This window comes from Drosophila melanogaster, chromosome 3L (assembly GCF_000001215.4).
Source record: "Drosophila melanogaster chromosome 3L".
NCBI classification, from domain to species: domain Eukaryota; kingdom Metazoa; phylum Arthropoda; class Insecta; order Diptera; family Drosophilidae; genus Drosophila; species Drosophila melanogaster.
Window position 1 is genome coordinate 16513853 of NT_037436.4, and position 13656 is coordinate 16527508.

The 13656-nt window shown below is 41.8% G+C and overlaps 1 protein-coding gene across 2 annotated transcripts in view, besides 1 other annotated feature; it reads right to left on the reverse strand.

Annotated features, from left to right (window-relative positions):
• Positions 1-13656, reverse strand: part of CG43373 (uncharacterized protein) — a 51533-nt gene that overhangs the window by 22015 nt on the left and 15862 nt on the right. For both annotated transcript variants that reach the window (NM_168670.4, NM_001104152.4), the window contains exons 5-13: positions 8947-9058; positions 7026-7180; positions 6217-6689; positions 4359-4744; positions 4174-4294; positions 3628-3808; positions 2800-2949; positions 2005-2126; positions 505-597 (exon numbers count right to left, since the gene is read on the reverse strand). In NM_168670.4, the coding sequence (NP_730173.3) occupies positions 505-597; positions 2005-2126; positions 2800-2949; positions 3628-3808; positions 4174-4294; positions 4359-4744; positions 6217-6689; positions 7026-7180; positions 8947-9058 (1793 nt within the window). The remainder of the gene's footprint in view (positions 1-504; positions 598-2004; positions 2127-2799; positions 2950-3627; positions 3809-4173; positions 4295-4358; positions 4745-6216; positions 6690-7025; positions 7181-8946; positions 9059-13656) is intronic.
• Positions 9484-13656: part of a mobile genetic element that runs on past the window's edge.

Genomic DNA, 13656 nt, shown 5'->3' on the forward strand with positions numbered 1-13656 from the left:
TTAAATTATATCTTTTCCTCGACCATTAAACCAACTTGTTACTGGTGCCTAAGCTCGGTTACAAAGAGGTCAGCAGGTTTATTTGTTTGCCCCAAGGTCAGTTTTCTCTTCGTTCACTTGGAGCAATTAATACAGCCACAGGCTCTGTCTGGGTTTCGATTTCATGAATAAGAAAAGGACTCAGGCAGATAGACGTGCACTGTGAAAAAAAAAATTTAAGAATTTAACGAGCTTACTTTTCTTACTTACACTTGCAAAAAATGTATGCTACCCGTTATATAGTTTTTTTCATGTTTCAGTACTTGTCAATGTGAATGTCAGTTAGTTTTGAATGTAATATTTTCAGTTATTATGTATCTACCATAAACGTTTTCAATGACCATTAGCATCCCACTTTTTTTGGCAAGTGCATGAGTTGTTTGCCATTAATTATGACCACAACTTCTGGCCGCCCCAGCAACATCCAGTTCGCATCCGAGTCCGGATCTGAATCCGAATACTCACCGGGCAAAGAGCTCGTTCAGCAGACGCACCAATTCCTCGGCGGTGCACTGATCCGAGAGGCTGGTGAAACCGCAGATGTCCGCAAAAAGGATGCTGGAAAAGGGAAGAGGAATAGGGGAATTGTAAGCTGCAGGACCAACCAAGAAAAACAAAAAGCCACACGGATAGTTTTTCGATTTTCGGATCGTAGCAAAGCAGCAATTTTGGCCACAACCAGAGGTTTTTTTTTTGGTTTTTCTTACCCTATTTAAAACGAAATCTTAGATATAATTTTAAAGGTGAGACTTAAAATATCGCATTTAAAAAAGACCCTTTCGATCTATCGCACTTAAAACATATTGCTGTAATTAATTAATTTCTGTAAGTAATTTTAAAGCCGCATTGATTTCGGTAATGCCAGCTTTCTATCTAAGAACCAACTTTATGTTTGTCTCATTATATTATGTGTACTAATACCATAAAGGTTTCCATAGAAGTCTCAACTTCTTAAGGCAAAGGAAATTTGCATATATGTATTTCCCCCTGCCTATTTCAATTCCCTTTATAACGCAGTTAGCTTCCACCTTTGGGGGAATTATTTCCCCTTTATTTAAGGCTGAATTATGTGTCGGTTATTTATTCCCCGAAATCTAACAATGTTAAATCCTTTGCACATTACGCTCGGCCTATGCAACATGGCCATGTGTTGACAGAGCCACGTTAGCACAGCCACTTGTTCTGTTTCTTCATTCTGCTGATTTTACGACTCGTAACTGAGAAGGGCTTAGTCGGCTCAGCGCGTAATTTAATACAAAATGGGCTGGGAAAAGTTTGGGAGGGTAAACATAAGGCCAAGTAACAATGGCAGGTCGAGGCGAAAGTTAAAAGGGTAATGCTCTTTATTTTGCAGGGAATAACTTTTTTTTTCTTAATTTTCTTACTTGTAGTTATTGCCAACATTACGTCATTTTATTTACTTAAAGTTTTTGAAAAAATATTTTAACGCACATCGACAAAACAGCTTTAAATTTCTGAACTATGCACTTCCAGTAATTTTTCGTGAAAATTGTGAAAACAGGAACTTTCATTTAGAATTCCATAGAGCTGATATGTTCTAGGTATCCTTTCTTTAGCTTCCCAGCAGCAGCTTTTCACATTTCACCCCTGACAACTTTGAACAGAAATCCCAGCAACCCATTCTAAAGGGAAGCGGAGAAAAGGCGACAGACAGAGTACATTTCTGGCTCAAACAGGTGCGCCTCAAAGTATTCTTTATTATGCTTGGTTGACTGCTGTATGTGTGTGTGTGTGTGCATGTGTATCGTTTGTGTGGCTGCGTGTGCTTTGCATCTGTGTGCGTGGCACTGTGCACTTGGCTTTAGCTCCTTTTTGGCTTTGCATACAAATTCATTGCGCGCGTTACACGCTCAGACATTCAGACATTCAGAGACTCTCAGCCGAACAATTTATTGACTTTGCATGCAAATATATTCCACTTCCCCACCCCTACCGTCCACTCACCTGACATTCTCGTGCCGTTGGATGTATATCTTATGGAACTGGGTGTCACGTGGCTGGCCCGCAATATCGTCCTTCATCTCCATGGCCACATGACGCGGCAGCACCGACAGCAACAAGCGTTCCTGCAACAAACGGATCTGGTTTAATACCACATCCATTACACCCTACCAAAATCCAATTCAAAGGCTCGTTCGCGATCGACATAAATTATTCTCCATAAATGGTGTGCATTTATAAAATTATTTATAATATTTAAAAAAACAGAAGGATATTCCGAGGACTTAAAGTTAAATGGAGATTTTTAAAGTGTTGTTCAGTTCTTCATTGAAAGGCGGCATCCAAAGGCATATGTACACTGCGGAACTTCTCTACATGGAGCACCATTTCGTTTGTTATGCTCAAGATAAAAGACCACCGAAATGTGAAGGAGGAGGAGTGGGTTATTACAAAAGAGCATGGGATGAATCGGTGTCCCGCTGCTGCACAGTCAACATTTCGTTTGATGCAAACAATTTGTGCGAAATTTGCCCAGAGTTCATTATTTCACCTTTCGGTTTGGCCTTTTCATGTTTCACGCCCACACACCAATAAAACACCTGCAGATTTCTCTTCGTTCACAATTGTTTGGCATCCTAAGTTAACCAGCTTAATATTAAAGGTATACTTACTAAGAATTTAGTTAAAAAGTACCAGATGATAAATACAAATAACACTCAAGGCGACTTTAAAACGTATAATAATGAATTTATACTTTCAATAACCTGCAGAGATTTCTACCCTTTGAGTACCACTCACCTGCTGTTGGTTTTCGCGCTGCGTCCTCAGCCTGGCCTCGATGCACTGCCTCGTCTCGATGAACGCCTTTCGCTGGGCCTTCTCCTTTGGCCAGTGGGTGTAGACGCCAGTGAGATTGGCCAGGAGTAGGGCCACCAAAGTGCAGAGGAGCTGCGGGCGGGGGAGATTGGGGCATTAATGACATTACGAGCCATAAATACGAGGAAAACAACACTTAGGCGGCTGCGAGGCGGTGGAGCACCCTCCACATTCTCGATTTCATTCAATTTGACGGCAATTTAATTTCATTCCGTTCATGTTTACTCCCAGGCCCTTGGACACGTGCCACTCTTAGCTGCTGTTTTCCACCCTGATTTACCCGCTCCACGTTCCGTAAAGATGGCCAATTAAAGCTAGATGTCCTCCCCCTATTCCACCCCCTTTATTGCGCAGTATTTCAATTTTATTATTCGCTAAATCAATTTGCATTTGCGGCTCAGTGAAAGTGCCAAACCTGTTGATAGATGACTCTACACGCTCCATTTGATACATAAACAATAAAATCGTATTAAGTCATATGACAGCCCAAAGCAATGTTTTCTTTTCAACTAAAAGCGTAATAAAAATATCTTCTTAAGTAAATCGAATTGTATTAAAATATCATTAATTTCCTCATTTCTTAAGTTTTCTTTCATTCGAAATAAGTTGTATTATGCTATATCCTAATGAGCCGCCTTCATTTAGCCAATTTCCTGCAATCCCACATGCTGCGTAATTAGACTAGCAATTAAATTGGATATCATTCAAGCAGCCAGCAATTCAGCACATGTGTCCCCCACTCGCACTCACCTCCTCCCAGTGGATCATCTCGACCGCCTCATCCTGCATCGCGTTGAGCCTCAGGCAGGTGTACAGATGGACGACGCTCAGAAGGATTCCGCCGATCAGAGCCTCCCGCAGGCGAAGGGGCAGCATCGTGTAGGTCATGTAGATGAGCACAATGCAGCAGGCGCTGCCGTTGAAGGATTTGCTGCCGGAGGAAATCGGACACGAGAAGAGCGATTAGGATACTGGAGGAGCACAGGTGCGGTTGTTTGCTCAGCATGATTCCAAGTTCTCGCAATTAGCGAGCCGTGAATGATTAATTTTCCCGAGCCAAGCAACAGCTGCCGTACACTGAGGAAAATATAATGGGACTCTACTGACAAACTGAAACTGGTAATCGATTTCCAAAATGAAAACTAAAAACTTCCAACAGATATATATTCCCTTTTATAAGTAGAAGTTTATATAAATCAAACATAGAATAATTCGATTAGTTTGCTCAAGCAACCAACTAACCAGGGATATTGATTTTTGTACTGGGCTTGTTAATAATGAAACTCATATACCAACCTGGGTTGCATGGCATAGCTAACGGCCACTTCGATGGCCAGGAAGGTGCCCAGAATGACGTAGGACACGAGCACAAGGAAGATCTCGTTCATGGCCGGCTTGGAGAGGATGCACAGCAGGACTGTAGGCGAACACAAAGGGATTAGTGCCCGAAGTCAGAAGTCACGCGGTGCGAATCAACTCACAGGCATAGACAATCCCGCAGATTAGCATGACAATGAGGAAGACCAGCACGGACTCGTCCACCTGCATCAGGATCAGGGGTATGAGTTGGCCGTAGCCCAGGGGTGGGTCCGAATTATCGGTTGCAACTCCAGCGTTTGACGATGTATTTAACACTTCATCACGTTCCGCATGTGAAATTTGATTGTAGTCGCGGACACGCGGCGTATACGTAATGTGCTTGCTGCCAGCACTCCGTCCGCCATCAACGTCATCATCATCATCAGAAGCAACTGTGTACACATCGGCATCATCATCGGTGGCAGTGTCAACAATCAGCTGGGTCTGGATCCCACCACCCTTGACCAGCCCCGCGTCCTGCAGGCTCCGCTTCTCTCGCATCCTGTATCTGCAATAAAGTCCCAAATTTCATTTCACTCGCATCTCAATTGATGAAACTGTCTGCTTTGTGTTTGGCCAACTATCCGTCTTGCTGGCATTTATGGCCAGCATAAATATTTGTGGCAAAATAAATCTAAATGTAAATGGAATTGGCAGGGAAAATGAATTCGACCAGCAGTCAGTTAACACACAAGCTATTGATTTAGGAATTGCCTTGTGTGTGTGTGTTATTGCAAGAGTTATTTCTTTATCCGCTGATATCTTGTGACTCGCACCAGACTGTATGGATATGATTTCGTTGACAAATATTTGTGGGAAAACATAAATGCAATAGGTGGTCAAAAACATAAAATGAATATTTTTGTTATATTCGGACAACTTGTTGAGCACAGAAATTCGTTTATTCTTGTAGTTCGGTTATTCTTGTAATGTATCGTTTTAATTTGAATAATAGTTTGATTTTATCTTAAAGACTTAAATTCTCTCGCGCTCAATAAGATTTTTGACCAACTTATTTTTTTGTAAACCAGTCGTTAAGGTGAATGGATAATTATTGAGAACGCTTTTTAATTGCCTTTTGAACAATTAAAATAATTGACATTCAGAGTGTCTTTAGCTTCAGCAATATTGAAGGACTGCAGTTAAGACATTGTCATGGATTCGAAGTAATTTATCTCAACTGTTTTTATTTGAGTTAAAGATATATAAAATCTATTGTCTGACATTGTCTAGATGTTCCTTCCTTCTTCGAGTTACCCACAAATTTGATTTCAATATGACTTTAAATTAAACTTTGTCTCAATTTTCCGCACTCGATTAAAGCCTCGTCATGGATTTCCTTCGATCAATTTTGGCCTCTCACTCGGCTAAAATTACTTTTCTTGGAGCTTAACTTGTTTCAGTCCTCCAGCCTGCTTTAAATTCAATTTGAGCCTACTTTGGACACACTTTTATGGGCTCAGCTCTTTTCGGACAGCCCAAGTTGAATTTTCATTGAATTTGAGGAGGCCATCTGAAGGAAAACCTCAAATGCGAGCTGTGCAAAATATGAATCGCCTTTCGGGAAAAGCACATTGTCGACCGGGTGACCTGTCAAAACTTGCCTCTTCTTCACTTTCATCTATATTACACTCTCGAATTTCATCTGTGATGGTGGAAAGATTGCTATTTTGTAGCTAAAGGACGTACATATATATCTTGAAATAAGTATAGTAAAAATGTTAAAAGAAAATGTCCTAGATGTAAACACCTATTTAGATGACTATATAATTTTATAAATTCTACATGATAATATAAGTACAATATATAAAACTATTTTAAATACACCTATTGTTTGATTGATGAATATGAAACTAGAGTTTATATATAAATATATAGTATGATTCCATAGGCATGTATCTTATACACAATAAGATTATATATCTATTTTGTTCGAATATTAGCTACTTTATACCATAAATAGTTGGCATATCTGCTCACCTGGTGCGATGCTGTTGGTGTGACTTGTGTTTGTATCGGTGTTTGTGGAGGCGTCGATAATGTTTGCGCTTCTGACGACGCCAAACCAGCTGCCCATTATGGTCCGCTTCAAAATCGGCGATGTTGTGGTTATGGGCGGATTTCAGTTCACCGCCAACCGCCCCATTGCCCGCCCAGCTGCCATTGGATGCGAGCGCCAGGAGCGGGATGGAGCTGCCCCGGGTCATTTGATCCGATGATGCCAGCGTTGGAGGCTTCATTGTGGCGGTCGTCAAGTTGCCCACGGTGGCATTTGCGTCCAGTCCGATTTCGCTGATTTCCAGCAGCAGCGACGTGCTGCGCCGCAGCTGCAGCGTGGTGAAGACCAAAAGCGTGCAGGACAGGGCCAAAATGAGGGCCAAAAGCAGGGCCAAAATGTGCGTCGTGTTGCTCTGATTCATACGCAGAAAATACCGCTGATACAGCATTTCCACCTGATTGAAAATGGGAAATGAACACACTTAGAGAAAGGTCTTAAAAAAAAAAAAAACCGAACATTTCTTGTAACATATAATGATTTAATAGCATATTTAATAGAGATACAACAAAGAGGGCACAATATTCTAGGCAACAAAATTTAATTTCTCAGTCTTTAAGGATACATCACCAATTTTTGAAATTGAATTGCTGTTGTTGCGAGAAAAAAACGTTGAACACGCTAAGTAGCAAAGTGAACAACAAAGTTGGCCCAAGAACGATGGCCGTTGAGGGTAACTTTGAACTTGTTTGCCAAAGGATTTCACGGAAAGCTGGGAGCGTAAGTAGCTTACCTGGAGATTCTTGAACTGATGGGTGGAGCAGAGGCGCAGGATGATGCGGTTCAAACGGAACCAGAACGAAATGCTAGGGCTAACAGGGCCATTGGCAGTTCCGCCTCCTCCGCCGCTCGACATCGGATTGTTGGCCTCCAGATTGCTGGCATCGCCTGCAAAACAAGGTACATTGTACATGTGTTCCATTGAGGTAAGGATCTACTGCCTCTCACTCACAGAGGCCAAATTAATTAGTGCCCAAGCCAAAAAGTTAACCAAACTTGAGGTTTAACTGAAATGTAGCTGCAATTAGCCCGACAAAATGTCTGCAAATTGCAGTCTGAATTTGCAAGTTCAATTACAGCTGTTGCATTTTCACATTCGAGTTACCTAACAAATGGGAAAACGCATGGCCAGAGATTAGAATTATGCAAATTGTAGTTATAAATCTGGCACAGCATGAAATTGGATAGTTTTGTAGTTTTGTATTCGCCAGAGAGTTTTGATTGTGAGTAGTTCGACTGAATGGGCCAGTAAATGCAACAATATTGTTCAATGAACTGGTTTTGTTAAACACTTGACTGCCAAAGATATATGTATAAATAAAAACCTAATGTAATAAATTCATTATAGACATTTAAACTGGCAGACTAATTAAAAAGTTATCAAATAAACTAACTCGTTCAAAATGTTTCTTTTATGAGCAAATTAAATAGACTCTTTGTAAACAAACAAAAAAATAAACAAATAAAATACTTAATTAAAAACATGAATAAATCAGCTTGCTAAGCCTGACCTTTTAAACTATTGGCTTTTTGTTCAAATAATTAACTGCAATTTGTGGTCTACATATGCTATGCATTCAAAATGGTGTGAAATAATTTACATATTGTATCTAAGATTTAAAGCTCAATTTAACAATTATATTTCTCATGTGCCCAAAAACCCACTTCATTTGCACTACTTGGTGATTCCATTTTATGACCATATTTCATATATATTTTATTTGTGGGAGGGACGAAAACCACCGAAGGCAGTCAGATCCACAACCACACCCACAGAAACCTAATCCTTGGGTTATTGTGACAATTCGAGTACAATTCATTCGCTTAACGTGTTATACACATTTTCGATTTGCCAGCCATTGTGTGAGTGGGCACATCAACGTCTCTGCTCCTCACATTTTCCCTTCTAAGAATGGAAGCCTTGATTTCGAATGCAGCACACAATGCCATAAAATATTTTATTGTAAAGCGGAGAACGTCAGCCAAATCGGCATATTAAAATCATTCAACTGTCCCGCGTTCTGACCACAATGAAAAAAAAACAAGTTATAAAAACGTAACCACAACAAGGCGGGAAAGGCATGAATGCGATGTAGGAGTATGTTTTTATATGCATCAATAAATAAATGCCAAACGTGATTATGTAAATTTCCATAGATTTCTAAACAGCCAGCCACATACAGATTTCTATAGAAGCCAAGGCAAACCAAAGGCTGGCTTGGTTTCTTTCCCAGGAAATACAAACTAAAATAAATCTGAGTGGTGGTGGGTGGATGGAGGCTAGTGATATGGATGCCTAGCATCCAAGGCAACCTTGAAGGGGGGAAAAAAAGGCGATATGTGAGTGAAATGCCAATGTCGAGGAAACGTGAGACGAGAACGAGAAACGAGAGTGAAAAAAGAAAAAGACGAGACTGCGAAATAGCCTCGTCAAATTCAATATGACAATGACAATCAACTCGTGACATTTTGAGCGCTGTGGCCAGGGGAAAAATGTGTGGCGCCTCCTACCCCCACCCTTCCGCCACCCCAACAAATGGGGGGGGGGCATGTGTGCATGCTGGTATTTTTATTGACCCTCAGTGGCTCTCGTTACGTGGGGTAAACGCCTTCCTATTACCCAAGATTTTCCCACATTCCACCATTCATCTTACCTGGCTGCAGCAGCTGCGTCTCGTCACGTTGGTAGATCATGGGGCTGTGGCAGGTGGAGCTGGAGTTGGTGGAGTCCATGGATTCGTCAATGTTGCACCGCGTGATTCCAGCCTGGGGGCACAGCATGGAGAAATAATAAAATTATTATAGCTGACAGCTATGGAATCTCATTTAGAGATTTCAATTAAATTCAAATAAGTGCGAATTATTGTATAAATAAAGCAAAAAACTGAAAAGTCCGTTTTAATTGGAAATATTTGTGTTAAAATTAAATATTAAAGAGTGGTATATGTGTAACAAAATAGTATTATAGCAAAAAACAAACTTATAAATGCAGAAATTATTGCCATAATTTGCCAACATTTATTCATTTATATATGTATTCATGGTCTAATAATAATAAACACTCGCAAATACGCTCGCATTCCTTTCATCGCATTAAAAATTCATTCGGCCTCTGAAAGTATGCTATGATTTTTTTTTTTTTTTTTTTGTGCGGTCCGCAAACAATTGAACTAAACGTTTTGCCGAGTCGCAAATCTGCATTCATAGAGATCGGTTGTGTCGCGCGTATGCAAAAGTGATCTATTTTGCTTTATTGTTGCAATTTCTTGGGTGCTTAAAATAGCACTCACCAGTACATTCGGGCGCTGCTTCGTGCGGTGTCGGCATTTGGCCAACAACAAAAAGCGTTAATCGAAGTGCGGTGTAGCTACGATACCTGCCCTTCGGGCAACTTATTCCCCTCACCCCGCGCAAAGCCGCTGAAGGGGGCAATAAAATCTATGCTTATCAGCAAAACTGATCCGTATTTGATCTGTTTTGTGGTCAGTTAAGCAAGCTATTTTGTAAATATTAAGAATTATTATTAAGACAATGGATGAGAACAATTCTGATGACACCCAGCTTTTAAATAAGCAGAGTAACCATAGAACAATGTTCTCAATAGCTGGCAAATTACCTCACGAGATTAGAAACGAGTGCCGATCAGCAATTCAACGCTTTACAAGCAGCGTAACTCAAAGCAGTAGCGTCACCACAACAACGGTGACATTTACTAGTGCCAATAACAGCACCATATATACAATGGCAAATGCCGCAATAAGCAGCCCGTGCCTTGGAACAAGATCCACTCACCAGGAAAGTTCCACATTGATAAACTCCGGAATCGTAGAAGATAATCTCAGCGATGCTGCCAGAAGGTTATTAAATGACCAAAATCAGAGAGCGGGTAAAAGGAAAAATGGAAAGCCCTTGTCCCCCATCTCCAACCCGAAAAGAGGGAGTAGCAGCCAAGTTTTACACTCGCCCCCTACGACTAGCCTGAAGATAAGCTCTAATAATAGGTTTGCCATTCTGGACACGGATATTTCTACTAACGAAGAAAGCGTGGAAGGCATGATGATAGAGGGTGCTGATATTGACAGTGCCCATATGGATGATTCTCAACTCGATGGTTCCAATACTGGTCGAAACTTGCAGGAAACACACAATACAGCCAATCAACTTAATGATCACAAAAAACCACCACAAATTGTTGTAAATATCAGAAACTTGAATGATCTGTTTGAGCTTATAAAAGAAAAGACAAGCTTAGATAACGTTGTCGTTAAAGCTAATCAAGGGGAAACGGTCAGAATATTTCCAAAAGACAGCGACACTTACAGAAAAATAGTGAGCCATATGGATGACATTGGTATTCAGTTTCACACTTACCAAATGCTGACAGATAAGCCACACAGAATTGTAGTAAGGGACTTACATCACAGTACATCAAACAAAGACATAACCGCCGATCTGAAATGTTTAGGCTACGAAGTGCTCCACATTCACAACCCTAGTTCTAGGACTAATAAGGACGAAAAACTAAACATCTTTTTCATTAATATAAAGCCCTGTGCAAAAATTAATGAAATTTACCATGTCAAGACCCTTTGCCGACAGAAAATACGGATTGAAAGGATGAGAAAGTCTTCTGAAATTGCGCAATGTCGTCGTTGTCAGGAGTACGGCCATACAGCTAAATACTGCCGCAGACACCCAAATTGTGCCAGATGTGGCGAAAATCACCAAACCATGCAATGCACCCGACCGATAGACGCACTGCCCACATGTTACCATTGCTCTGAAAATCATACGGCTAGCTTCAAAGGTTGCCTAAAGTATCAGGAGCTTCTTCGCAGATCTATGGGGCCTGCAAGAAATGGAAACAGGTTAAATAAGAACACCCATCATCACTCTCCTAGAGACCGGCAAGAGCTTCCTGCCTTGCAGCCCAATTACCGCAAGAACAACACCCAATCAACAGTACAGCAGTTATCGACACAACCACAGCTTAATTTTGCCCAAAGCCAACCATCTATAGGCACTGGTGGAAACAGAGCAGTATCCTATGCTACAGTAGTAAAAGGATACCCAAAAATAGCGCCCTCCAAGGACGGACCAGCCCAGCGTCAACGCTTAAACAACCCACAAACGAAACAAATACTGCAGCAACACCGATCGAATACACAGCAGAATAACTCATCTGATGTGCAAGTATTCTTACAACAGCAACAACAACAGTTTCTGGAATGGCAACAGCAGATCCAACAACAACAACACCAACAGTTTCTTATGTGGTTGCAACAGCAGCAGCAAGAACAACTACAGTATAAAAGCCAAACCAATCAACGACTGGAAAAGCTTGAAAAAATGGTTCTTGAACTAGCGAATATGTTAAAAGAATGGGCTGGGAGTGAACTTAACCCCCAGCTCTTTAACAACGTCTCAGCCTCCCTATGAATCCACTAAAGATTCTTATTTGGAATGCTAACGGCATTTCAAGAAAAGCCAAAGATGTTGAGCTGTTCGCGCACAACAAAAAGGTAGACATCCTTCTTGTGACTGAACTAAGACTCAAAAGAGGGGAAACTGTAAAGATATATGGATATGCGTACTATCCAGCATATAGGCCATCCCTTAATAATAATAGTGTTGGCGGAGTAGCGGTGTTCGTGAGGACAACTCTTCGCCACTTTCCACAAAGGGTCATTGAGACACGCCACATACAATTGTCATCAGTAAAAGTAGCCACAGGACTCGGGGACCTGCAGTTTAGCGCTATTTACTGCTCCCCAAGTACTAGAATCGAGGAAAGACATTTTACTGACATAATACGCGCCTGCGGCCAAAGGTACTTGGTAGGTGGCGACTGGAATGCCCGCCACTGGCTTTGGGGCGACACTTGCAATTCACCTCGCGGGCGGGAACTAGCAGAAGCCTTGTCCGTGACTGGAGCTAAGATCCTCGCAACTGGCTCTCCGACAAGGTATCCGTATGTGCCCAGCCATACGCCCTCATGCATAGATTTCGCAGTGTATCATGGTATACCAGACCACCTAGCAACTATAACACAAAGCTGGGACTTGGATTCTGATCACTTGCCTCTTATCATTAGCATTGAGACAGACAGTACTCATGTCAATCCAAGTCCCAGGCTAGTCACCAAACACACTGACCTCCTTGCCTTTAGCCGACAATTGGAGAGCCTTATTTCGCTGAACACCACGCTTAATTCTGGTGAGGAAATTGAAATGGCTGTTGACAACCTAACTGAAAGCATACATAGGGCCGCGGCTGTCTCTACTTCTCCCGTCCCTCGGATAGGCACCACATATGGGATAGTCTTGACAAGAGAGGCTAGAGAGCTTCTGACACAGAAAAGAAGACTCCGAAGGCGAGCAATCCGATCTCAAGACCCCTGGGACCGACTTTTATGGAACCGTGCTGCAAAGCAACTACGAAACGTCCTCAGAGAACTTCGAAGCAACTTTTTTGAGCAGAAACTAGCTAGTATGGACTACACAGTGGATGCTGGATACTCGCTATGGAAATGCACCAAGTCCCTTAAAAGACAGCCGTTTAGACAGGTTCCTATAAGGTGTCCGGGAGGCGAACTTGCTAAAAATGAAGAGGAGCAGGCTAATTGTTTTGCAAATCATCTGGAGACAAGGTTCACCCACTTCCAATTCGCTACAACGGAGCAGTATCAAGAGACGCTTGATAGCCTAGAGACACCTCTGCAAATGTCACTACCCATTAAGCCCATCAGGGTTGAGGAAATTGTCGAAGCTATCAAATCTCTTCCGTTAAAGAAGTCTCCTGGCATCGACAACGTTTGCAATGCCACACTAAAAGCACTACCTATTCGAGCAATTCTCTACTTGGCGCTAATATATAATGCCATACTCAGGGTGCAGTTTTTCCCAAAGCAGTGGAAAATGGCAGCAATCCTAATGATACATAAGCCTGGTAAACCTGAAGAGAGCCCTGAATCGTACCGACCCATAAGTCTTTTATCTTCGCTATCCAAGCTATGGGAACGACTGATTGCCAACAGATTAAATGACATCATGACCGAGCGTCGTATCCTGCCGGATCATCAGTTTGGCTTTCGTCAGGGACACAGTACTGTGGAGCAGGTCCACAGACTGACAAAACATATCCTTCAGGCCTTTGATGATAAGGAATACTGCAATGCTGTGTTCATTGACATGCAACAGGCATTCGATAGGGTCTGGCATGACGGCCTTATCAGCAAAGTTAAAAAGTTATTCCCAGCACCATACTATGGAGTCCTAAAATCATACTTGGAAGATCGGAGATTCATGGTCAGGGTCAGAAACTCCTACTCGATTCCCCGCGTTATGAGAGCTGAAGTTCCGCAG